Source organism: Ovis canadensis, chromosome 3 (assembly GCF_042477335.2).
Source record: "Ovis canadensis isolate MfBH-ARS-UI-01 breed Bighorn chromosome 3, ARS-UI_OviCan_v2, whole genome shotgun sequence".
Taxonomy (NCBI): domain Eukaryota; kingdom Metazoa; phylum Chordata; class Mammalia; order Artiodactyla; family Bovidae; genus Ovis; species Ovis canadensis.
Window position 1 is genome coordinate 9,295,254 of NC_091247.1, and position 27,996 is coordinate 9,323,249.

General features: G+C 42.5%; 1 protein-coding gene across 4 annotated transcripts; it reads right to left on the bottom strand.

The window, feature by feature from the left end:
- ZBTB43 (zinc finger and BTB domain containing 43) lies at window positions 1-27,966 on the bottom strand. Of its 4 annotated transcripts, XM_069582382.1 has the most exons (5): window positions 27,795-27,911; window positions 21,633-21,756; window positions 21,031-21,095; window positions 3,423-3,476; window positions 1-3,112 (listed from the first exon to the last, which is right to left on the bottom strand). In XM_069582382.1, exon 5 carries the CDS (start codon window positions 3,087-3,089, stop codon window positions 1,542-1,544), a length of 1,548 nt encoding a protein of 515 aa, XP_069438483.1. In that variant the 5' UTR covers window positions 3,090-3,112; window positions 3,423-3,476; window positions 21,031-21,095; window positions 21,633-21,756; window positions 27,795-27,911; the 3' UTR covers window positions 1-1,541. The 4 variants fall into 4 exon arrangements, with proteins under 4 accessions (XP_069438483.1, XP_069438482.1, XP_069438481.1 ...); XM_069582381.1 differs by lacking the exon at window positions 21,031-21,095 and having other exon boundaries at window positions 27,795-27,917; XM_069582380.1 differs by lacking the exons at window positions 3,423-3,476; window positions 21,031-21,095 and having other exon boundaries at window positions 27,795-27,960.
- Window positions 27,967-27,996: the final 30 nt, after the last annotated feature.

Consider the following 27,996-nt stretch of genomic DNA (forward strand, 5'->3'; position numbering starts at 1 on the left):
GGGTTGTTTTTTTTTTTTTTTTTTGGTAGGTATAGCTATACAGAGCTTCTGAGAGCTTCTTGTGGCTCAGAGGGTAAAGCGTCTGCCTGCAATGCAGGAGACCTGGGTTCGATCCCTGGGTCAGGAAGATCTCCTGGAGAAGGAAATGGCAACCCACTCCAGTACTCTTGCCTGGAAAATCCCATGGACAGAGAAGCGTGGTAGACTACAGTCCATGGGATTGCAAAGAGTCAGACACAACTGAGCGACTTCACTATACTTCACTATAGCTATACGGACTTGTAAATGTATGCAGCTTTATCTATTAAATGAGAGCAGGAATTTGCAGACAACTTCCTAAAATTAGGAATCTTTCTTTCCCTCTTTTAAAACACATTCCAGCACTCCTAAAGAGCTGGGAGGACCAGCTCAACGTACCCCTCTGTGAGTATCTCTACCAGTGTATTTTCAAAACTCCCCTTTTCTTGAGCAATTGGTTCCCCTCGTCCCCCTAAGTGTAACCTGACACTCAAAATTCTGCTACTTGGTGGCTCTCGTTCTGACAGCTGGAGTGTCGCCGTAGCACTCTATAGGCTCCTGAAGTTCACAGGTAACTCTCAGCTGTGGCTTCCAGCTCCTTCCCAGTAACTGGTCATTGACTGACCACTTCAGGAAGCACCATAATCTAAGACAGAGTGAATGGGCTGGAGCAGCCAATGGTACCGTGGTTGGAGTCAAAGCAGGCTAGAAGTCTACTAGCCAGAGCAGATCCCACCGTGTGGATGCTACAATTAAACAAACAGGATTTGGGACAGCAAACCAGTTAGAAATACCTATCTCTGGCACCCTAGAGAATTACAATTAGAAACAACTGTTCAAACTAAATGTTAGTACTAAAATATAAAACTCTGACTTATCAAGAGTCTGAAACACGTTGTGATGGTGGCATCTTACAGAAATTGGAGCTGGTACCATGAGTTACTTTTTTTTCTTACTTAGAATGTCACCCTCTTAATAATCTCCATAGTTTTGGTTAGAATACTCTTTAGAAAGAACAAAACCAGATAAGAGAGCTCTGTTAATCAACTTAGTATCCTAGGAATCACATTATTTGTAGCTATTACATAAGTAGCATTTCATTCAGTGAAGCAGCTACCAAAATAAACCCACATTACCTAAGTATCTATAGTAAGAGCAAAATAAAATTCCAATATGACCTTGTAATAATGACTGATCAAACACCGCTGCCACCTGAAACGGAACTGGGGGGTTGGAGTCCAATTCCAAGTGCAGGTGTCTCTACCCTCTAGTTCACCAGCTTCATTCCCAAGAAGCCTGAAGGTTCACCTTACCAGGTGTGAGGTGGGCGCACTTATCCCCTTTAGCCACTCCAGGCCGGGAACAGACACATTTGAAGAATTAGATTTTTTAATTGGCCTACTTAGAACTGGTCTTGCAGAAATATCTTCCTTTTTTTTAAGCTTCTCTCATAATAGCAAGTAGCACGCATCATCTGTGCCCAGATTTGCATAATTACCACAGTTTATTTTTGTGCCTGCCACTCAAGTTGTATTCTGCTCAGCCTTTGCAGCTTCGTAGGACTTGGTACAAGCCTCAGTCATATTCTGCTCAGCTTTTGCAGCTTCGTAGGACTTGGTACAAGCCTCAGTCATATTCTGCTCAGCCTTTGCAGCTTCGTAGGACTTGGTACAAGCCTCAGTCATATTCTGCTCAGCCTTTGCAGCTTCGTAGGACTTGGTACAAGAAGTCACATGCCTGTGGAAACTGTCCCTCCACATGAATCTCTTTGCACAGATATTACACTCATATGGCTTTATGCCTGTGTGAATTTTCATGTGACCCACGAGATGATGCTTCATTTTGAATTTCTTACCACAGACCCCACAGCCATAAGGCCGGAGCCCGAGGTGCATGCTCATGTGTCGATCTCTCTGACTCTTGTGAGTGAAACTCTTGCCGCACTGACAAAGATACAGCTTGTCAGTGGCTGAGAATCCTAGGTGGGAAGCTTCCTCTTTAATCCCTGTTACCATCTCAATATTCTCACTGTAGCCCGATGCTAGAGCAGCCTCCTGTTTGTGCCAAATAAGATTCCCATCTGACCGCTCTCCAGAAAACTCTTCCATGGAGGAGCCATAGAAATCCACCTGCTCATCATAATTGCTTTCATCAGCCTGTTCGTCAAACTCTGTCTCCACTTTCTTTTCCCCGATGTGAAAGTCTTCCTCTACCCCCGAGGGCTGGACTGAGTACTCCGTCTGCACTGTGTTGACGGACTCTGTGACCTGGTGCTCATCATAGGGTGCGTGCACATCCATGCCCTCGCATGCCTGCTCAAAGCGCTCGGGCTTCACGTGGATCCAGCGTTTGTGAGCCATTATGCTGGGCTTGCTGTACATGGGCCGGGTGTAGTGGAATTCGGCGCTGTCGCTGGCCCCCTCCTCCCCGTCCTGGCTTGCCATCTCCGTGCTCAGCCGGTCATGCTCTGTGGACGAGTTACTGGGAAGGTATTCGTGCTCAGTGAGCTGAGATGACAGCTCGTCTTTGGTGCTCTCCTCTTCGTTCTCTCCATCCCTCAGTTCCTGGGCTTTGGGGAAATCAGTGTGGCTCCCGGAGCCCAGCTCAAAGCTCTCTACCAGGCCATTGTAATTGCTGCTGCTTGGAGACTGATGGTCACTGCCATGATTTAGCTTCTGACAAAGGACTGTAGGGTTTCCTTCTAAAACCTCAGTGCATTTGTCGACCACATGCCACATCTGGAGGAAGCTCGCTGCTGTTAAGTAACTGACAATTTCTGGAGCAGGCATTACTAGACGCCCCGTATAACTTGACAGGAGAATGTTCTCAAACACTCTGGGATTCATCACATCAGGCAAAACAATCCTCCTGCTGTTTTTCAGGAGTACCTGGTCACAAAAGTAGGGGGAACTGGCAGCAAGAACAGCTTTGTGTGCTCGGAAAATGTGGCCTTGGACAACAATGGACACATCACATAACTGTCCCTGCTGGCGCTGCTGGTTCAGTTTCTGCAGAATGGTGCTGGAAAAATCAGGAAATTCTACTCGAAAAGAGTTTGTTCCAGGCTCCATTTCATCACAAATCTTGTTTGGTGCTAAAAGAGAAAGAAAAATTAGTACTAATTCCAGCCCAAAGAGAAATTTACAGATCACTAAGAAAACCAAGGTTGCATAGTTTCAAAAAAACCCCTGGCCTGTGGGGACAGCGGGGGGGGCCCTTCATCCCCCAGAGCAAGGCTTGCAGGTGTTGAGTGCGCCAAAAGCAAGAACCTCCCACCCTTATTTATGGTATTAACTCTTGACAATGCCTGTGTCTGTGAGAAAACAGAATCCAGAGATATTTGTAAACTATATAAATCCCAAGTAAAACAAAATAAATATTTCTAGTCAGAACAAATACAATACCTTTTCCTGACAGAATTTTTAAGAGGCCTCAAATTCAATCCACACGAGGAAGAACTGTGGAAAGAAGGGGAGCTAGTTGCTTAGTCATCTCCGACTCTACAATCCCATGGACTGTGGCCCACCAGGCTCCTCTGTCCATGGGACTTCCCAGGCAAGAATACTGGAGTGGGTTGCCATTTCCTTCTCCAAGGGATCTTCCCGACCCAGGGATCAAAACCCAGGTCTCCCACACTGCAGGCAGACTCTTAAAGCAGAGGTAAAGTCCCTTAGGCAGAAATGGACTCAGTAACTGCAAGGAACTGAAAGAAGACCACTGTGCTAGAATCCAGGGAGGGGACAAGGGGCCGAAGAGCTGTGATCAGTTCAGTCAGGCCTTTGGTTCCTTAGCACCACAGGGACTAACTCACTGAGCTCCCAAACAACATGGGTTGCTCTAGCTGCTGTCAGAATTCTAGCCCTTTAAGAGCTTCTGATAATGTGAAACAGAACAAAATGGCAAGGCAAGGTACTCTTTCTCTCTGGTAATCTCCAAATTGTTTTAAAAGCTATAGAACAAAGAGTACAGTAAACACTGTCCCTGTCACTGAGTGAACTCAATCTGAAAACAGTTATAACAAAGAAGAAGGGATTGCTTGTCACATTATCGTAAATATACTTTGTGGGGTGAGTCTAACATTACAGACAATTCACAAGAGTGATCAATGAGATGAACTCTGCTAGAGATGCTGCTCAGGCTCTGCAATTCCAGAGAACATTAAAACAAACCAGAAAACCCAACAGATTTATTGGTTTAATTTGTATTTATTTAGCTGCACCAGGTCTCAGTTGCAGTAGGCAGGCTATCCAGATGCAGGCTGCACACTCTCAGCTGCAGCATGTGGGATCTAGTTCCCTCACCGGGGATCAAATTCAGGCCCTCCTCACTGGGAGCCTGGAGTCTTAGCCACTGGACCACCAGGGAAGTCTCTCAACAGATTTATTGGTGCTATTTGTCACTTGGGTCTGATACCATATCTAAACACTGCTACATGGCAGATTTTCTAAGTACCAGAAAAAAGAAGCAGATAACCCAACAAAGGTTGAAAGTTACCTTCCAGAGACAGGGAGAGATACCAAGAGAAGAAACTACCAAAGTTTTTTGAGTAATTACTATATACCAAGGACTATACAGCTGGAACTCCAATACTTTGGCTACCTGATGAGAAGAACTGACTCATTGGAAAAGGCCCTGAGGCTGTGAAAGATTGAAGGCGAGAGGAAAAGGGGACGACAGAAGATGAGATGGTTGGATGGCAGCACCGACTCGATGGACATGAGTTTGAGCATGTCCGGGAGTTGGTGATGGACAGGGAGGCCTGGCATTCTGCAGTCCATGGGGTTGCAAAGAGTTGGACACGACTGAGCGACTGAACTGAGCTGAGGAACTATACACCTTCTCACCTAATTTACAAATGTAGAGGGCTGTTATCTTAAGTTCACTATTTCAAGTAAATTTCCTAAGGCTAAAATTAAAGCTAGTTTTTATTATGTAGGGATTTGAAATCTAGGTTTCTACTACTCCAAAGCCTATGCTATTTTTCCTATCACATCACTGCATCTGCTAAGGAGACGTGAAAATACCAGATTAGTCATTACTAATTTTAAGAGGTAAGGCAGTGTTTCTAGAATTAAGTATTAATTTATTATTTAGAGCTCTCAGAACATTTCACAGTGGCTTTCCAGGTGGCACAGCGGTAAAAAAATCCGCCTGCCAATGCAGGAGACATGTGTTTGATCCCTGGGTCGGGAAGACCCCCTGGAAAGGGAAACGGCAATCCACTCCACTAATTTTGCCTGGGAAGTCCCACGGACAGAGGACCCTGGTGTGCTGCCATCTGTGGGGTCGTGAAGAGCCATGACTGAGCAACTGAGCACACACAGAACATTTAATAATGATTAAAAACAACAACAGAAAGACCAGAAAATAAACTATTTAGCTATTTATAATTTCAAAAGGAAAAGTTAACTACATAAATGCATACAGACTACAGGTATGTAAACTCTCATCACCACAGAATTTTGGTTTTAGCTATTTGGAAAAAAATCGGGAGGGCATAAAACACAAAAAGCTGTTAAAAAAAAAAATCTCTCCACCATTTATTCCTAGTTCTCCTCCCCCACAAAAGAAACCACGATTTACAAACTCCTGTATATATTTCTAGAAACTTCTCTCCGCATGCATCAGAATAAGTGATCTATATTCTTTAAAAACTCCAACCCAAATGGGCTCATTACCTACATTCTACTCTGTCCTAGTTCTGTCACTCAATGTATCTGGCAGAATATCTGACATCCTATAAACTGATTATGTCCCCCAAATGCATGTTGAAGCCCTCCCCCAGTGTGATTTTGTTTGCTTTGGGGGATGATTAGGCCACAAGGGCAGAGCCCTCCTGAATGGGATTAGTGCCCTTATGAAGAGACAACAGAGTATTCCCTTGTCCCTTTCAGCTACATGAAGAGACAGTGAAAAGGCAGCTGTCTACGAATTAGTGAGTAGGCCCTCACCAGAAGCCAAACCTGCTGGCACCTTGACCCTGGTCTTCAGCCTCCAGAACTCGGAGAAACAAATTTCTGTTGTTTGTAAGTCACCCAGTCTATGGCACTTTGTCATAGTAGGCTGAATGGACTAAGACGCCAAAACAGCATAAGAGGAAATTCATTGTATCTGGGTTTCCCTGATGGCTCAGACAGTAAATAATCTGCCTGTAATGCAGGAGACCCAGTTCAATCCCTGAGCTGGGAAGATCCCTTGGAGAAGGGAATGACTACCCACTCCAATATTCTTGCCTGGAGAATTCCATGGACAGAGGAGCCTGGCTGGCTACAGTCTGTGGGGTCACAGAGAGTGGGACATAGCTAAGCGACTAACACTTTCATTCTATTTAATGGCTATATAGTTTTCTCCTATATGAACTTAATGATAATTTAGTCAGCTCTCTTCTCATGGAATTTCAATTGTTTGGGTTTTTGAAATTATGACTGTCTTGGTTTATCTTCGTAAATATCTATAGGGTAATCTCTACCAGTAGAATTCCTGGGTCAATAAAACTAATTTCCAGAAAGGGTGCACCAAGTCACATTCTTACCAACTGTAAATGACAGTATCTATTCCTCAACTTGATCAAACAACACAAAAAAAGTTTGCAAATTTCTCAAGTGAATAATCCATGATTCACTGTTCTGATCAACATTCAATTAATTATGAACGAGACCGATATTCTACTTACATTTACTGGTCATTTGTTTTTCCTATATATTATCAGTCATACTCTGTGTTCAAATAAGTTAAGCAATTCATCTCATTGATTTGTAATTTTTGTAAATTCAGTACATTAACTTTTTGAAATTTGTGCAAATTATCCAATCTTTGCTTTTATAGCTCCAGGGTTTTGTGTTAGACACACAAAGGCATTCCTGACTGCAAGGTTATAAAGTAAAAAGAATTATTTAGACTTTATTCCTGGCACCATTTTTCTTTTAAAGGCATTTAAGTCTTTAATACATAAAGAATTTATTTTGGCATAAGGAGAAGGTTAGGATCCAGTTTTTCCTTTTCCCTCCAAAATGGTACGCCTGTTTTTCCTACACTACTTACTGAATAACTCATCTTTTCCTCAAGATTTAAAATATTTGCTGTGAAATTTTATGTGACTGAGATAAGACTTAAAAACAGTTCTACAAAAAAGACGCTGCAAGTGATGTTAGAGAAAATGGAGTAGGAAGCTCTAGCTGTCAGTCCCTCTACCAAAACAATCAGTAAACTGTTAAGATGATCAAAATCAACCATTTCAGAACTCTGGAATCCGATCAGACACTCAACAGCAACCACAGTAATGCCTGATCAAAGAAGAGGCTGTTAAACCTTGTTAAGAGAGCGAGAGTCCATGCTTCGTCGCTTCAGCCGTGTCCAACTTTGTGGTCCCGTGTATATAGCCCACCAGGCCCCTCTGTCCATGGAATTTTCCAGGCAAGAATACTGGAGCGAGTTGCCATTTCCTCCTGCTACAATCTGCAACAGTGGCCCAGTTTCCAAGAGTACCTAGCTAAAGCCAGGGTGGAGGAACAGTGCTCTCCCAAGACTGGGGCTTTTGCATCTTGGCCAGTCTGGTTGATCCATGCAGCTTTGTCTTGGGCTGCGTGGTTTCCCCAGTAACGTCCATCATAAGATTTTAAAATACACACACCTCTCCCACTATTTCCTGGACCCAAACACTTAAGGAAATCTCTGTCAGGACGCAGCCTACCACAGAGCTAAAGCAACAGAAACTTCAGGGACTACATGCAACAAGGAATACAGACTTTGCAAAACAGTTTGGAAAAAATGGCCATATAGACAACAGCAGCCATCAACAAGACACAAACAAAAAAAAAATCCCCTAGGAAGGGAAGAATCTGATTTTAAGAGCTATCCCATTTGAATACTAAAAATATCCAGTTCTGAACCAAAAACTACACAGAAATACACAAAATACACAAAGAAAAAGGAAAATAAGGTACATTCACAGGGGAAAAAAAATTAGAAACTATCCTTGAGGAATACCAGACATTGTTAAGTGCTAGTTGGATCTGTTAAAGTCAACTGCTGTGGACTTGCTCAAACTGTTAAAGAAAACTATGGACAAAGAGTTCAAGAAAATCAGAACAATGTCAATAAAGAGATCGAAATTATAAAAAGTAATCAAATAGAAATTCTGGAGCGGGAAATTTTAACAGCTGCATTATGGGCTGAATTGCATCCTTCCAATTTCCCTATGTTAAAGCCCTAGCCCTCAGTACTCCAGAATGTGACTATATTTGGATTTAGGGCCTTTAAAAAGGTAAAGTTAAAAGGAGGCTGTTTGGGTGGGACCTAATCCAAGATGACTAGTGTTCTTAAAGAAATGAAATTTGAACAGAGACATCAGGCATGAGTGCAATGTGAACACACGACGAAAAGGGGGCACTTGCAGGCCAAAGAGAAGGGCCTCAGGAGAAACCAAATCTGCCAGCATTTTGCTCTCAGACTTCATGCCTCTGACACTGTGAAAAAAATAACTTCTCATTGCTTAAGCCACCTGGCCTGTGGTATTTTATTATGGTAGACCAAGGAAACAGATACAAGTTAAAAATTCATAAGAGGAGTTCAAAGGCAGATTTAAGCAGGCAAAAGGAAAAAACTTCATAAACTCAAATGTAAAGCAATTGAAATATCCAGTCTGAGGAGTATTAGGAACAAAGAAAAAGAAACACAATCTGCGGTACTATGGAAAACGAAATATACCAACATGCAAATCAGTCTCAGAAGCAGAAAAAATAGAAATGATATAATTTCCTGAATTTGATAAGACATAAACGGTACACATCCAAGAAGTTTAACAAACTCCAAGTAGATAAAGACAGCCACATAAGATACATTTTAAATCAAATAGTGGTGTTGGAAAAAAAACTTTGTGCACAATGTGAGAGCTGCAAGTTAAGTTTTATTTGGGGCAAAATGAGGACTGCAGCCCTGGAGACAGTGTTTCAGACAGCGCTGAGAAACTGCTCTGAGGAGGCAAGAGAGGGAGCTAGGATATATAGGAGGTTTCCAACAAACGACAGGTATTTGGGAAAGTCAAAAGTGTATTGATCATTAAAGAAAACCAAATATGTCAGGCTAAGGAATTTCCCATTTTTCTATGTATGGGAAGAAGAAAGAGTCTGGGCTCACTGAAATCATTCCTCTGATATGCGTGCCATCTATCTGGGGCCAGTATCCTGCATTTTCACATCCTGAGTTCCCTCACTGCTCACCAGTTCACCATCCTGGTGGCTGAAACTGCTATTGACTATGACGTCCTTGTTTACTGATATGGCGGGAAATATTCCATTTCTCAGTGGAAAGTAAGTGACAATGGAGAATCGTGAAAGCAGCAAGAAAGAAGCCACTCATCACCTCAAAGGGATCCTCAGGAAGACCTGGACTTCCCTGGTAGCTCAGACAGTAAAGAGTCTGCCTGCAATGCAGGAGACCCGGGTTCCAACCCTGGGGTCAGGAAGATCCCCTGAGAAGGGAATGGCAACCCACTCCAGTGTTCTTGCCTTGGAGAACTGAATGGGCAGAGGAGCCTGGCAGGCTACACCCTATGGGGTCACAGAGTTAGACACACAACTGAGTGACTAACATTTTCACTTTCAGTAAGACTAACAGCTAACTGCTAATCAAAAACCATACTGTTCAGAAGGCAGCACATGACATATTTAAAGTGCTATAAGAAAGATCTGTCAACCAGGTATTTGATATCTGCAAAACTATCCATTCAAGAATGAAGGAACCCAACGGCTAAAACCGCACTCTCAACACAGGATCAACACAGAGTTTGATCCTTGGTCAGGAAACTAGATTTTATAGGCTACAACTAAGAGTTCACATACTGCAAATAAGAGTTTGCACACCACACCTAAGACCCGACACAGCCAAATAAGTAAATATTTTTAAAAAAAGAGAGAAATTAAGACATTCCCAGATAAACAAAAGCGAAGGGTGTTTGCTACTAGTAGGTTTCCTCTATAAATGATAAAGGTGTCCTTCAGGCTGAGATAAAAGAACACTTGATAGTAATTCAAAGCATACGAATGAATAGGCTACCAGTAAAAGTAACAGCACAGGTATATATAAGAGCCGATATTATTATACTTTTGGTTTACAACTTCTCTGTTTTCCTGAATGATTTAAAAGGCAAATGAATAAAACAATAAGTCTACATTATTGGGCACACAATGTATTAAGACAGGGGTCCCTAACCTCCAGGCAGATCAGAGGTGGCACTGGATTAGAAATAAAGTGTACAATAAATGTAATGCACTTGAATCATCCTGAAACCATCCCCTCCAGCACTGCTCCGTGGAAAAACCATCTTCCATGAAAAAGGTCCCTGGTGCCAAAAAGGTTGGGGACTGCTGTATTAAGATGTAATCAGTGACAATTACAATATGAAGAGGGAGGGATGAAGATGTATAGGAGTTGAGTTTTCACATATTACCGATCAGTCAGTCAGTTCAGCTGCTCAGTCATGTCCGACTCTTTGCAAACGCATGGACTGCAGCATGCCAAGCCTCCCTGTCCATCACCAACTCCCGGAGTTTGCTCAAACTCATGTCCATGGAGTTGGTGATGCCATCCAACCAACTTATTCTCTGTCATCCCCTTCTCCTGTCTTCAATCTTTTACAGCATCAAGGTCTTTTCCAATGAGTCAGTTCTTCACATCAGGTGGCCCAAGTACTGGCACTTCAGCATCAGTTCTTCCAATGAATATTCAGGACAGATTTCCTTTAGGATTGACCGGTTTGCAGTCCAAGTCCCTTGCAGTCCAAGGGACTCTTACGAGTCTTCTCCAATACCACAGTTCAAAAGAATCAATTCTTCAGCGCTCAGCTTTCTTTATGGTCCAACTGTCACATCCATACATGACTACTGGAAAAGCCATAGCTTTAACTAGACAGACCTTTGTCGGCAAAGTAATATCTCTGCTTTTTAATATACTACTTACTGATAATAGCTTGTTGTAAGTTTTAAGATGTTAACTGTAAACCTCAAGATAACTACTAATAACTAAAAATATACATAAAAAGAAAAGAAGGGAATGAAAACAATATATAAAACAAAAATCTCAATTAAAAGGCAGTAAGGGGGACTTCAACAATATGAGAACCGTGAACTCCCTGATGTTCAAGCTGGTTTTAGAAAAGGCAGAGGAACCAGAGATCAAATTGCCAACATCCTCTGGATCATGGAAACAGCAAGAGAGTTCCAGAAAAATATCTATTTCTGCTTTATTGACTAGGCCGAAACCTTCGACTGTGTGGATCACAATAAACTGTGGAAAATTCTGAAGGAGATAGGAATACCAGACCACCTAACCTGCCTCTTGAGAAATCTGTATGCAGGTCAGGAAGCAGCAGTTAGAACTGGACATGGAACAACAGACTGGTTCCAAATAGGAAAAGGAGTATGTCAAGGCTGTATACTGTCACCCTGCTTATTTAACTTCTATGCAGAGTACATCATGAGAAACTCTGGGCTGGAAGAATCACAAGCTGGAATCAAGCTTGCCTGGAGAAATATCAATAACCTCAGATATGCAGATGATGCCAGCCTTATGGCAGAAAGTGAAGAGGAGCTAAAAAGCCTCTTGATGAAAGTGAAAGAGGAAAGTGAAAAAGTTGGCTTAAAGCTCAACATTCAGAAAACGAAGATCATGGCATCTGGTCCCATCACTTCATGGGAAATAGATGGGGAAATAGTAGAAACAGTGTCAGACTTTATTTTTTCGGCTCCAAAATCACTGCAGATGGTGACTGCAGCCATGAAATTAAAAGACGCTTACTCTTTGGAAGGAAAGTTATGACCAACCTAGATAGTATATTCAAAAGCAGAGACATTACTTTGCCGACTAAGGTCCGTCTAGTCAAGGCTATGGTTTTCCAGTGGTCATGTAAGGATGTGAGAGTTGGACTGTGAAGAAGGCTGAGCACCGAAGAATTGATGCTTTTGAAGTGTGGTGTTGGAGAAGACTCTTGAGAGTCCCTTGGACTGCAAGGAGATCCAACCAGTCCATTCTGAAGGAGATCAGCCCTGGGATTTCTTTGGAAGGAATGATGCTAAAGCTGAAGCTCCAGTACTTAGGACACCTCATGAGAAAGAGTTGACTCACTGGAAAAGACTCTGATGATGGGAGAGATTGGGGGCAGGAGGAGAAGGGGACGACCCAGGATGAGGTGGCTGGATGGCATCACCGACTCGATGGATGTGAGTCCGAGTGAACTCCGGAAGATGGTGATGAACAGGGGGGCCTGGCGTTCTGCGATTCGTGGGGTCGCAAAGAGTGGGACACGACTGAGCGACTGAAGTGAACTGAACTGAAGGGGGTTCAAGATGGTGGAGTAGAAGGACATGCACTCAACTCCTCGTGCGAGAGCACCAAAATCCCAACTAGCTGTTGAACAACCACTGACAGGAGGACGCTGGAACCTACCAAAAAGATTTACTCCACGTCCAAAGAGAAAGAAGAAGCCGCTGCGAAACCATAGGAGGGGCACAATCACAATAAAATCTAACTCCATACCTGCTGGGTGGGTGATCCACAAACTGGAGAACAATAATACCAAGGGAGTTCTCCCACTGTCATGAAGGTTCTAAACCCCACTGTCAGGCTTCCCAGCCTGGGGACTCGACAAAGGGACTGGGAATCCCCAGGGAATCTGACCTTGAAGGCCAGCAGGATTTGATTACAAGACTTCCATGGGACTGGGAGAAACACAGACTCCCGTCTTGAGGGCCCAAACAAAACCTTGCGTACACCAAGCCTCAGAGGAAAGGAGCAGTGACTCCACAGGAAACTGATCTAAAACGATCTGCTAGTGTTGGAGGTCTCCAGTGGAGGTGTGGGTCAGCAGGGGCTCACCACAGGGATGGGGGACTGGCAGCAGCTGTCTGGGAAGGTCTTCTTTGGCGTAAACTCTTTTGGAGGTTGCCATTACCCTGACCTTAGAGCCCAGAGCCCAGAGAGCTGGGTCGCCTTAGGCCCAAAAACTACCAGGGAGGGCGCGCAACCCCACCCATCAGCAGATAACTGGATTAAAGCTTTACTGAGCAAGGCCCTGCCCACTGGAGGGAGACCCAGTTTTTCCCACCACCAGTTCCTCCAATCAGGAAGCTTACACAAACCTCTTAGCCTGTTCCATCAGAGGGCAGACAGAAGAAGCAAGAACCACAACCCCACAACTAAAATAAAACCACTTTACAGAAAGTTAATCAGTATGAAAAAGCAGAAAGTTATGTCCCAGATGAAGGGACAAGATAAAATCCCAGAAAAACAAGTAAAAGAAGTGGAGATAGGCAACCTTCCAGAAAAAGAATGCAGAATAATGACAGTGAATATGATTTAGGATCTCGGAAAAAGAGGAGGCAAAGGTTGAGAAGATGCAAGAAATGTTTACCAAAAACCTAGAAGGCAATAAGGGGAACAAAAAACACATAAGATACACAGAAAATAGCTAGAAATAAACAGTAGAAATAAATCCTTCTTTATTAGTGATTTTTTCAAATTAAGTAGATTAAGCTCTCCAGTTAAAAGGCAAGAGACTTGGAGAATGGGTTAAAAAACACGGTCTATACATTGTTTATAAGAGACTCACTTCAGTTACAAAGGCACAAAGATGTTCAAAGTAAAATAATGGAAAAGGTGATTCATGCAAAGAGGAACCAAGAGAGCTGGAGTGACTATATTATTATCAGACAAAATAGATTTTAAGTCAAAAAGGTTACAAGAACAAAGATGGATATTATACATTGACGAAAGTTTCACTCTTTCAAGAGTGTATGACAAAAACATATACGCACCTAACAAAAGAAATACATATGAAGCAGAAACGAGCAGAACTGAAGAGAGAAGCATGCAGATGCACACTAACAGGTGGAGACTCCACACATCTAGAAAAGCAGGACAAAGCTCTGTAAGGAAAGAGAGGCCTTCAACAACATTATAAGCCGATTACATTGAGAAGACACACAGAGAACACAAACAGAAAGGAATGCAGTGGATATGCGCTACAACATGGGAGAATACTGGAAACACTGCACTGAAACATGCTGAACGTTAAGGTAAGCCAGAAACAAAGTACAGATGTTGTATAATTCTACTTTTGTGAAATATCTAGAAGAGACAAATATAGAGAAAGTAGACTGGAGGTTGTCATGGGTTTGGGTGAATAAGGAATGGGGAGTTATTGCTTAATGGACAGAGTTTCTATTTGGGGTGATGAAAATATTTTGGAACTAGAAAGTGGTGCTGACTGTACAATACTGGAATATAAGTCATGTCATGCACAATACTGGAATATAAGTAACCTGAAAATGGTTACAGTAGCAAACTGAATGACATGTATTTTTTACCACATACTAAAAAACAGTTGGAAAAAGGTCATGTAACTCTATTTTTAACTCTGTCAAGATGGTGATAATCTTTGTAATTTAATAAGTATTTGACCTCTACCCTTAAATTTGAATGATTCTGGCACTTCTACATATTCTCTTTCCTTGTAACATGCAAAGTCTAAATCTCTCCTACAGGCTTCCCTGTTATGTAAGCAATATTGGGCTTTCCAGGTAATGCAGTGGTAAAGAACCCACCTACTAATGAAGGATACGCCAAAGACATGGGTTTGATCCCCAGGTAAGGAAGATCCCTTGGAGTACAAAACAGCAACCTGCTCCAGGATTCTTGCTAGACAATTTCATGGAGAGGAGCCTGGAACGCTACAGTCCATGAGGTCGCAAAGAGTTGGACACCACAGCACAGAAGGAAATAATATTTACAAACTCACAGGCAATTGAGGTCTATATAATAGTAGTTGCCATTTCAATTGTTAAGAGTTTCACAGAAGTAATTAACTCACCACAAAAGAACATTTTAAAAAGCCCCACAACATAAAACACTATGTGCAAAGTACCAGGGGGATTTCTAAGACAATGAAGGAATGTCACTATCCAGAGTTTATCATCTGGTAGGGGGATTAAAAAAAAGCACACACAAAACCCCATGCATATAATCCTGTTATTCAATGCAAAGCCTGATATAAGCACCATAAGAGGATTACAAATCAAAGGAATTCAGAGGAGGGAACTGTGGTGTATTCTAAAGTTATACATGGTCACTATAAATTTTGGTGGTCACCAGGCTAAAAGGAAGACTTGCGAGCAGCATGTAATTCTTTCCATCTACTACATCCAAACTAAAAAATATAAGAAACAAAAAGATTAGCCTGAAAAACAGGGATCAGAGTTGTCTTTATGCAACAGATTTTAATTAAGGATCTAGTGGAGATGGGGCCAGGCTAAAAGGAGACCCTGCCCTGGCAACTCCCCCTGCTACACTAGGCAATTGTGGCAGCAGTAATCCTGACAGACGACCAGCAGGCACCTGTTCATCAGGAAAGGCCACAGTTACAGAGGGCAGACCACAGGAAAGGTCGTGCATTCTGGCAACACTCAGAGATGGCTGCACTGGGTACCAAAGGTTGCACACTGCCTCAGCAGAAAATTTTTAAAGACTTGATATGAAAAGGTGGGGCTCATTAGTAGCCCCAGGAAGGAAGCAAAGACATAGCCCATCCTTTGTCAGCTAGACCAAAGAAACACAAGTTGGCCCCTGGTAAAACAATTTCACCAACACAGAACAAATTGCATGGAGCTCAAGTTTGCCTAACAACGTCTCAACCTAGCCTCCAGCCCCAGTTTTTTTTTTTTTTACTCAAGTTATTACACTGATGTCAAGATCATCAGCCCATCCTCCAGCAAAAGAGCTAACAGTGGATTATAACAGCATTCAGGTATAAAGAACCCCAAAATGATCTATCCAAAAGGGGGGAAACTTTCAGACCTGAACAAAATGTTTCCCAACACTGTTTTATTCTGTAAATAGATTCTACAATAACCAAAAAGAAGAAAATAGTAAAATGTAACAAAGAGTACAGTTTAGATAGCCTTTTTAAACTGATGTTTTCCACAAGCATGAAAACATGATTTCTGTGAATGGAAATTTAAGGAAGATAAAACAGTAGAATGATGCAAAAAGAACAAGATATAAGGAAACTAAAAGAGAGCAGAAATTTAAACAGGCGGTAAGGAGTAGAAAATGGAATCAATAACGTGGAAGCACTCTGAGGAATGTTTATGCAGGAGGAGGATAAAAACAGGATAACGGCAAGGTAGAAGATAACAGGACAGGAGAACAGAGAATATAGTTCCAACGTATGGCTAGTTAAGAGTCCTTGAAAGAAAGAACAAAATGAATGGAGCAGAAGGAATAATCAAAGTATCTAAGGGAAGAAAACTTCCAAGTGTAAAACCTTGAGTATTTAGGAGAATCTTACCTCAACAGTGGGAACAAATTAGCTTTAGACAAAATGCAATTCTGGTTCCATTAAATAAAGTTTAAAAACAAGCCTCAAAAGGATCAAAATATTTCCTAGTAACTTAAATGTGTTCCAGAACAAAGCTTAAGGATATTTATACAACACAAAAAATCCAGAACCCACTAAGGTAAAATTTGTGTATGGCATCCTATTAAAATAAAAAAAATCACCTGGCATGCAAAGAAGGAAAATATAATTCATAATAAGGAGAGAGAGAAAAAAAACTGATCAACAGAAACAGACCCAGAAATGACAGACTTCTACAACTGGTAGAAAATTCTACATTTCATATGTCCACAAAAATTAAGCATGGTAGGTACACAGGAAAACTAACAAACACACAGGAACTCCAAAACTGAACTATAAATTAAAAAAGACAAACACTGGCTGGGAATAACAACAGAATTAACAATGCAGAAGAAAAGCTTAGCGACTGAGCAATAACAACAAATAATGTAAAACTAGCCATGCCAAATTCAGAAAATTAGGAATAAGAAATGAAACAAAATGCAATCACACAACAGAAACTTTTTAAAACAGAAGACAATTTTCCCCTAATAAATTTTAATGTCACACTGATTAAAAAAAAAAAAAAGTAACTGTGGAGAAATGACAAAGCACATTCAAATGACTGCCCAAAGCTCCCAGGCCCAGGATATTTTATGGGAAAATTCTTCAAAACTAATTCCTATGTTATATAAACTGTTTCAGAGAAGGAAGAAAGGGGAAAGGGAACAAAGATATAAGAAAACTTGCTATTTTTATAAAACCACAGTATCAAAAATGGACAAAGAAAAAACCTAACTCTCACTTATTAACACAGAAAAGAAAAATTATAAACTACACAGCATTTTGCTTTAATTTCTTGCAGGCTGAGTGTATTATGAGTGTGACACACTGAAGAAACTGAGTTATTGGTACCACCACACTGAGGGCAAGAACTTATTTTCTGGTAAAATTACCACCAGAAGACCCTTTTAAAAGCTTTCTTCCATTCCAGACCACCTCTGGCAGCATGGGCATCACTGCCTGTGCCTCCGTCTACAAGTGATGGGGTAGTGAGAGGTAGATCTGAAAAGAATGACTGGCACTACCCTGCTGAAGGCTGAGTCTGAGCTTTAAACGGGGCACTGGGGGCAGCACTGAAAACTTCTGTGTGACATGCTGTGAAAAATGTTTACAAAGGATAATTTATGGATGGACTTAAAGCAGGAGAAGCCTAAAGCAAAGGCCAATTCTAAGATTTCAGTGAATATGGTCTAGGTTTGAGGCAATGAAAGTAACAATGAATATGGAAAACAGAATCAATGGGACCTACTGAATCTGTAGGCAGGAAGATAACAAGAGTAGGTCAAAGTACACATAATACTATCAAGAAAGTGAAAACATATTTACAACACGGGAGAAAATATACTCAAATCAGGTAACTTATAAGTAACTTGTATACAGAATACATACGGTGGTGGTAGTGGTATGGTATCTGACTCTTGGCAACCCCCTGGACTGTAGCCCACCAGGCTTCTCTGTCCACAAAAATTTCCAGGCAAGAATACTGGAGTGGGTTGCCACTTCCTACTCCAGAATACATAAAAAACTCTTAAAATTCAATAATAAAAAGACTACCCACTGAAAAATGGGTCAAGGATTTGAACAGACATTTCTCCAAGTAGGACACACAAAAGATGTCCAGTATCATTATTCATTAGGGAAATGCAAATTGAAACTATAATGAGCTATCACTTCTCACCCACTTGGGTGGCTGTGATAAGACAGACACTAACGAGTGTTAGAGAGGATGTGGAAGGATCAGGAGCCTTATACACTGCAGTACAGCTGTCTGTTGTCACCCTGTTTGTTTAACCTATATGCTGAGTCCATCATGAGAAATGCCCGGCTGGACGAGTTACAAGCCAGAATCAAGACAGGCGGGAGAAACATCAACAACCTCAGATATGTGGATGGCACCACTCTAATGGCAGAAAGCAAAGAGGAACTGAAGAGCCTCTTGATGGGGGTGAAGGAGGAGAGTGAAACAGGCAAATTAAGACTAAACATTAAAAAAAACTAAGGCCATGGCATTCAGCCCCATTACTGCATGGCAAATAGAAAGGGAAAAAGCGAAAGTAGTGACAGAGTTCCTCTTCTTGGGCTCCAAGATCACTGCAGACAGTGCTGCAGCCATGAAATCAGAAGATGATTGCTTCTTGGCAGGAAGGCGATGACAAACCTAGACAGTGTATTGAAAAGCAGAGACATTACTCTGTTGACAAAGGTCTGTATAGTCAAGGCCATGGTCTTCCCAGTGGTCACGTATGGTTGTAAGAGCTGGGCCGTAAAGGCAGAACACCAAAGAATTGATGCCTTTGAACTGTGGTGCTGGAGAAAACTCCTGAAAGTCCCTTGAAAAGCAAGATCAAACGAGTCAATCTTAAGGGAGATCAACCCTGAATATTCACCAGAAGGACTGATGCTGAAGCTGAAGCTACAGTATTTTGGTCATCTGATGCAAACAGATGACTCATTGGAAAAGTCCCTAATGCTGGGAAAGATTGAGGGCAGAAGTAAAAGAGGGTGTCAGAGGATGAGATGGCTGGACGGCATTACCAATGCAATGAACACGAACTTGAGCAAACTCTGGGAGATGGTGAGGGACAGGGAGGACTGATGTGCTGCAGGCCATGGGGTCGCCAAGAGTCAGACACGACTGGACTGCTGAACAACAATACTGCTAGTGGGAATGTAAAATGGCGCATCCACTTTAGAAAACAGTTCTGTAGCTCCTCAAAAAGTTATATGATAACCTCAACAGGGTTATCATATAACTCAACAACTTTACTCTTTATCTACCCAAGATGAAAACATGATGCCCACAGAAAACACAACGAATATCTCTAACAGCATTATTCATAATGGCCAAAAATGGGAAATGACCCAAATGTCCTCAACTGATGACTGAATAGAACATGGTACATCTATATAGGAATATTATTCCATTTTATTACATACTACATGTATCATAACATCCTTTTGGCAATAAAAATGAAGTATTGATATATACCAGAAGTCCAAACCTTGAAACATCTTGCCAAGTGAAAGAAGTCAGACACAAAAGGCTAAATCTTGTATGATCCCACTGACATGAAATGTCCAGAATAGCGAATTTCAGAGGCAAAAAGTAAGTCAGCAGTTGCAAGAAACCACAGGGCAAGGAAATGAGGAGTGACTGCTAATTGGTTTGTTTAAAAGGGAAGACAAAAATTCTAAAATTAAATTGTGGTGGTGTTCAGTCACTAAGTTGTAACTGACTCTTTGAGACCCCATGGACTACAGCAAGCCAGGCTTTCCTGTCCTTCACTATCTCCCTGAGTTTGCTCAAACTCATGTCCATTGAGTCGGTGATGCCATCCAACCCTCTCATCCTTTGTTGCCCTCTTCTCCTACTGCCCTCAATCTTTGATGGGTATTTGACTCATTGAATATACTAAAAAAACCTCTTAATTGCATATGAATTATGTCACGATAGAGCAGTTTTTAAAAACAGAGTAATGCAAGATAAACTAGTTGGGCTTCCCAGGTGGTGCTAGTGGTAAAGAACCCACCTGCCAGTGCAGGAGACATAGAGATATGGGTTCAGTTCCTTTGTTGGGAAGATCCCCTGGAGGAGGGCATGGCAACCCACTCCAGTATTCTTGCCTGGAGAATCCCATGGACAGAGGGGCCTGGTGGGCTACAGTTCATAGGGTGGAAAAGAGTCTGACACGACTGAAGTGACTTAGCATGCATGCAAGGTAAACTAGTTACCAATCCCACTGGGTAAGCAGGAAAATGTCATAAGCAGTAGGAGAGGTAATCGCATGGACCATTTATTTAATGAATGTATTGTAACAGATTCTATGTAAAGCACTTTATGTATTCTCATAAATTAATCCTCATAAAAAATCACTTGATAAGATATTTTTTACTCCTATTATAAAGAATAAAAGAGAGACAAGAGAGGCTAAACTATGTACCTAAGGTCATATAACCAGTAAGTGATGAAGCTGGAACTTAAATTCAAAACACCAGCTCAGACCCAATAGTCTGAGAGATGAGGCAGTATGGAAGGTAAAGATGAATATTTTCACAAATAACCGAAACAGTCTACAATGTGCAATGCAATCAGAGCAAATTATTCGCCATCTTCAGACTTAATGAAGTACTAGCAATTTTGTGTCACCTTGTATAGATTTTTTTTTAAAATCCAACAGTTCTAAAACAAACACGCCAATCCTAGCTAACTCCCTCCATCATTCCCTAAGATAATCTGGCTTTAAAAAAAATTTTTTTTGACCATACCCCATGGCATGCGAGGTTTGACCAGGGATCAAACCTGAGGCTCTGCAGTGGAGGCTCAGAGTCTTAACCACTAGACCACTAGGGAAGTTCTAATCTGGCTTTTTAAGAGCAGAGGACAAAGGGTAAATATGAACTAGATGACCTCCAAGACCCTTTCCAACTCTGATGAGTTTAATTGTAGCCTACATTTATTATTTAGCTGAGGACTTGTATGTCAAGCTTTATATACTGTTTAAATACCAATTCCATATTCTAAAAACACACATGACAACAGTATAATAGGGGAGGTGACCCACCAGTGACTTTTCTTGAAGCCCTCCAGAGATTTCTTAGTCAGAGTGCACGGTAATTTGCATGCTTACTGTAGAGAGCACATTTAAACACTGTAAATGTTACTTTAGTGAATCTCTAGTCTGGCACAAATGTACAAAAATACCAATACCCCATGCCTACTCAAATACTTTAGCCAAATGCTTTACAGTTCACTAAGCAGACTATATAAACTCAGGGCTGGCAACAGCCTTTATACCATCACACTCATGAGCTAAACTGAAGCTCAGAAAGGTTAAAAGATCTGTCCAAGGTCACATATCTCAGAAGTGGTATGTTAGGATTCAAACAGAAATGTAATTCCAAATCTAATATTTTTCTAAGTGGAAAAAAAAGTGTCACTTAGAAAAGTTTCTTGGAAGTTAAATTCTCTAACAATACAAAGAATGGCAATGATTGGCCTTAAAATGTGCAATATCTACTCAGAAGTAAGAGAACCTTCTGGTCTAATGTAAATACAACTACATTATTATTTCAGTAAAAAAGTTTTCAGTAAAAAATTACTGAAAAAGAAACCACTTTAGTAAATAATTTAAAAAATTGTATTTTTAGCAAGTTTATAGCTTACCTAAAGAAAAGTTGTATTCCTGGGATAAAGTTCTTTATGCCATGACCATCAAAAGACAGCATGAATAAATGACAAAGAGGAACCCATTTCTTAGTTTTGTTTCAAACTAAAATCACAGCGCTTTCTGAAAAGAAAAATCACATTAAAAATGTGAGAGATGCTGGTGCCACTCACTGCGTACCAGTGTCTTGCTAATAAATATTGTATCTGTGGGTGAATGCCAAAGAAAAGTAATCATGACTGATATTTTCTGTTATATCAGCTTTTCTACCTTCTGAGCTACTACCTTTGTATTTTTTAAATAAAGTTTTAATTTTGGAATAAGTTTAGATTTATAGAAAAGTTACAAAAAGTGTTGAGTTCCTGCATAACTGTCACTAGGCTTTCTTTAAATGTTAACATCCTCTATCACCATGGTTCAGTTCAATTACTCGGTTGTGTCCGACTCTTTGCAACCCCATGGACTGCAGCACACCAGGCCTCCCTCTCCATCACCAACTCCCGAAGTCTACCCAAACCCATGTCCATTGACTTGGTGATGATATCCAACCATCTCACCCTCTTTCATCTCCTTCTCCTCCCACCTTCAACCTTTCCCGGCATCAGGGTCTTTTCAAATGAGTCAGCTTTGGACATAAAGAGGCCAAAGTATTGGAGTTTCAGCTTCAGCATCTGATGAATATTCAGGACTGATTTCCTTTAGGATAGACTGGTTTGAGCTCCTTGCAGTCCAATGGACTCTCAAGAATCTTCTCCAACACCACAGTTCAAGAGCATCAATTCTTCAGCACTCAGCTTTATAGTCCAAATCTCACATCCATACATGACTACTGGAAAAACCATAGCTTTGACAAGACAGACTTTTGTTGGCAAAGTCATATCTCTACTTTTTAATAAGCTGTCTAGGTTGGTCATGGAGCAAGGAGCAAGTGTCTTTTAATTTCATGGCTGCAATCACCATCTGCAGTGATTTTAGAGCCCCCTCAAAATAAAGTCTGTCGCTGTTTCTACTGTTTCCCCATCTATTTCCCACGAAGTAATGGGACCAGATGCCATGATCTTAGTTTTCTGAATGTCGAGCTTTAAGTCAACTTTTTCACTCTCCTCTTTTACTTTCATCAAGAGGCTCTTTAGTTCTTCTTCACTTTCTGCCATAAGAGTGGTGTCACCTGTACATCTGAGGTTACTGATATTTCTTCCGGCAATCTTGATTTCAGCTCGTGCTTCCTCCAGCCCAGCATTTCGTATGATGTACTCTGCGTATAAGTTAAATAAGCAGGATGACAATATACAGCCTTGACATACTCCTTTCCCAATTTGGAACCAGTCTATTGTTCCACGTCCACGTCTAACTGTTGCTTCTTAACCTGCATACAGATTTCTCAGGAGGCAGCTCAGGTGATTTGGTATTCCCATCTCTTGAAGAATTTTCCAGTTTGCTGTGATCCACACAGTCAAAAGATTTGGCATTGTCAATAGAGCAGAAGTAGATGTTTTTCTGGAATTCTCACTAGTCAATATCTATGTAATTTTGCAGAATTAAACTACCCTGTACAAAAGTATTTTTTGGCCTCTAGACCATTATCAATCAAATATACCTATATTTTCTAACTGGAACACATTCCTCATCCGCCCCCCCATCCCCACCCCTCTGCAACCCGATGGCTCAGTAGGTAAAGAATCTGCCTGCAATGCAGGAGACCCAGGTTCAGTCCTCCGGTCAGGAAAATCCCCCGGAGAAGGAAATGGCAACCCACTCCAGTATTCTTGCCTGAAAAATCCCACAGACAGAGGAACCTGGCAGGCTCCAGTCCAAAGGGTCACAGAGTCAGACACAACTGAGCGACTGAGCACACTCAGCCAGAGCACTTGGTAAAACCTATTCCAGGATTTTTAAAGAACAAGCTACCTGCTTTATGAAGTTTGATTCCTGCCACAGCTGAATGTTTTACTTAAAACTCCAGGGCAAATGATCCAGTGTGGAAAATTCTTTGCCATTCATTCAAAAGAGAAGTTATTGTTCTAACCACGAACTCTCCACTTATCAGTCACCCTGCTATCGTTGTTGTTCAGTCGTTCAGCTCAGTTGTGTCTCTTTTTGAACCCTTGGACTGCAGCACGCCAGGATTCCCGGTCCTTCACCATCTCCTGGAGTTTGCTCAAACTCCTGTCCATTGAGTTGATGATGCCATCCACCATCTCACCCTGCCATTAACATTACAATAAAGCCAAGGAAATGTTTTTTAACTGCACTCTCATATTCACTAGAATTCAGGATAAGAAGCTGAACCAAGAAAGCAGAAGAAATAGCACTTGCTGTTTTGTATGTTCTACAACATACACAACAAAAGTTTTTTTTCCCCTCAATATGTTACAAATGAGACAAAAATCTCTTTGTATTTTAACTGCAAACATGAATAAGGTAAAATGGAAAAGTTCCTGAAAATAATATAGAGCTACAGTCAACTGATTATAAGCAGCACATTTTCAAATTTCTGAAATCAAGATGTGATGGCCAGGTGGAAGTTCTAACAGTTGTCTCTGCCTTAAACAGTACTAGAGCTTTCCTGAGAGCCTCACCAATGTTTCTGACGACACACAGGACAGACTGTGGAAAAGCACAGGTGTAACTCTGAACTGAAAAGTATTCAGAAGAGAAGGAATAGTAAGGTGGTTAATGAACATTTTAATCAGTTTGTTTCACTTTTCTTCTTTTTACAAATGTACTAGAATATAACTTTAAAATATCTAAGTAAGTTTAAACATGTAAAAAAGCACATGTAATAGCTTAATTGGGCTTCCCAGGTGGTGCAGTTGGTAAAGAATCTGCCCGCCAACGCAGGAGACTCAGGAATCGGAGGTTTGATCCCTGGGTGAGGAAGATCCCCTGGAGGAGGAAAAGGCTACCCACTCCAGTATTCTTGCCTGGGAAATCCCAAGGACTGAGGAGCCTGGCAGGTTACAGTCCATGGAGTCAGTGAGACACTACTGAAGTGACTTAGCATGCACACAGCAGTAGCTTAATTGCCAGAGCTTTCTCTTCCTTTGGCGGTACATAAAATAACCGATGATATCAAGGGATTCAATATGGCAGTAATTCGGCGACTACACCTTATAAGAAAGCTTGATAAGCTAGCTTAGAAACTGACAACCCAGATAAGAAAACATAAAACAAAGGCCTCTCCCACCAGAAAACACATAATAACACATAATTTCTCATTATTATAATAAAAGGACTATTTTTCTTCAAGTGAAAAGTAAAACCATCCTCTAGTTTCCTGCTTATGCAGCAGATTCCTGCACTGAGTCCAGTGAATACAGAGGGAGAGTCAGGGTGCTAAAAGTAGAAATTTTTAACTAAATTCTTTTAACCAAACTCCTTTTCTAAGGACCTCGGCTGTGGAGAGCAGGCATTAAGAAACGTCAGTTCAATTAAATGTTTCTAAAAGCTACAGAATGGAATTTTAAAAATCACATTTTCAAAGAGCTTGTTAGTTTCAGGAATCTGCATTCAACAACTTTTTTGGTACTGTGGTAAAATATACTTAACATAAAATTTACCACTGTGACCATTTAAAGTTTACAATTAGTGGCATTAAGCACATTCATGCAGTTGTGCAACCATCACCATTATCTGTCTGCAGAATTTTTTCATCATCCCAAACTAAAACCCTGTATCCATTAAATAATATTCCATCCTCTCCTCCCCCTTGATGTTGAGCAGGGCCCTGTGGGGCTCCAGGACACTGAGGTCTTTTTGTCCTCCATTTCTCATAGGCAAGACTCCAGCCTCCACAACGTTCTTAGTTCCAAAGGGCAGAACAGTTGCTAATTAAGGGAGGAGCAGCCAAGAAATCACCTGAGGTAAGATTAAAGGGACCAGAGAGGCTCATCAAGATTAGGAGAATGAACCCAAGACCCTGCTTGTGTGTTTGTGCTCAGTGACCCTGCAGAATAGATCCCACTAGGCTCCTGTGTCCATTGGATTTTCCAGGCAAGAATACTCGAGAGGGTTGCTATTTATACCCCAAGGGAATCTTCCCAACCCAGGGACTGAACCCAAGTCTCTTGAGTCTCCTGCATTGGCAGGTGGATTTTTTACCACTGTGCCCCCTGGGAAGCCCACCTAAGACCCTGCACACACCCTAATCTTGTCAGCAACCCCGCCCTTTTGAAACTTTGCATAAGAATGCAAGACTGTTACTGCCTTAATCCTATCACACATCCCAGTTCAGTTCAGTCGCTCAGTCATGTCCGACTCTTTGCGACCCCATGAATCGCAGCATGCCAGGCCTCCCTGTCCATCACCAACTCCTGGAGTTCACTCAGACTCACGTCCATCGAGTCAGTGATGCCATCCAGCCATCTCATCCTCTGTCGTCCCCTTCTCCTCCTGCCCCCAATCCCTCCCAGCATCAAAGTCAACTCTTCGCATGAGGTGGCCAAAGTACTGCAGTTTCAGCTTTAGCACCATTCCTTCCAAAGAAATCTCAGGGTTGATCTTCAGAATGGACTGGTTGGATCTCCTTGCAGTCCAAGGGACTCTCAAGAGTCTTCTCCAACACCACAGCTCAAAAGCATCAATTCTTCGGTGCTCAGCCTTCTTCACAGTCCAACTCTCACATCCATACGTGACTACTGGAAAAATCACACATCCCAGTCTGACTATATAACCTCTCTCTATTCACCTGGGAGTGGGGCACAGCTCTTGAGGCGCTAGCCGTTTGCCTGGCAAAGCAGTAAAGCCACTCTTTCCTTCTCTTCCATGACTCTGTATTTCTGTTGGGCACTGGTGCACAGAGAGCCAAGATTTTGCCAACACCCTCAGCCCCTGGCAAAACTATACTCCACTTTCTGTCTCCATGATTTTGCCTATTCCAGATACCTCATTTAAGCGGACTCATTCAATATTTGCTCTTTTGGGTCCAGCTTACTTCTTCACTGAATACTTTTGTAGAGCAAAGAATGAACCCCAAGCGACTAGGTTTCTCACAATTTAACTGTACATAGTGACATGATCTTCAAACTAAGCACACAGCTCTCCCAGAAATCCTGCTACTGCCCCACGAGCCCCAACGGGCAGAGGATCTCTGACAGACCCTTCCTCAGCCTGTACACAGGCTTGGTTAGGCAGTGGTAACTCAGAGAGCAGGCTCCTTAGAACCCTGGAAGGCACGTGAATGGAGCAAAGGGAAGTAAGAGTCGGCAGCTCTGAAAAACCATGGGTAAGAAAAAGTAAGGATTCATCAAGCTAATTTAGCTTGCTGATGGCCTTCTCTCTGTCCTCCAGAAGCTCCTATACCCTGACCGTTTCGGCGACACCTGTCAGAGCTGAGGTCAGACTGCAGTCTAGCCTCTGATCATGTCACCAGTGTAGGAAGCTTCACAGGGTCATGAGTCACCTGCCATGGCTGAGAGGTCCGGGCAGGCCGCCCCGCCCAGAGAAACCCTCTGAGGAGAGGCAGAAACAAGAGAGAAAGACACACGACTGGCAGAGAAACACAGAATGAGTAAAGAGCTGGACCGACAGGCAGGCCGTCAACCAGAGTAAAGACTAAGAGGGAAACACAGGGTCAAGGGACACAGAAGGTGGAAACAGAAATGAAGACAGGACCCAGATATTCGGAGTTGGGCTCGAGAGAAACACAAAGCTGACAGAGGCCGAGTTAACAGGCATAAAGGGCAGGCGATGACAGGTGACAGACAGCAAGAGAGGTGAAACGCAGAGGTAAAGAGACCAGGATCAGCGAAGTCCCAAGCGCAGTCTTTCTCCTGGCTTTGACTCAAACGAGAGGTCGCCAAGCCGCGCCCACTCCGCGCCCCTGAAAGGCCGGAGGGGCGGTCTGACGGGGGAAGAGGGGGTGGCGGGATCTCTAAGCGCTCTGGCCCGCCGAGGTCCGTCACCGGAGGGTGACCTTGGACGAGACTCTGCCTCGGGGGCCTCGGTGTCGCTGCACGAGCTCCGGGCTGGCCAGAGACCGCAGAAGTGGGACCCGGAGCGCCGGGACTCCAACGGTCCCGCGTGCGGCTTCGGCATCCCGGTCGGCGTAATGGGCCTGACGGTGTCAGCGGTGAGCGCGCCGGAACCTGGAGAGAACCCCTCAAACCTCTCCGGTTTCCATTCCTGCCCCCTTGCTACGCGTGGTCCTGACTCTGCCATACCTGCCAAGGGCTCGGCGCTCACATAGCCCGCCGGTGGGATACTTTCCGCCGCAGCCGGCGCCGGGCCCGCTCAAGCCGTAGCTGCCGCGACCGCCTCAGCCTGCGCCTCCCGCCTCCGGAAACGCTTACCGGTCCCCCCCGCAAAACTGCCAGTGCTTCCGGGGGTGCGTCTGAGAGAAAGCGATGTGCGCATGCGGGACTT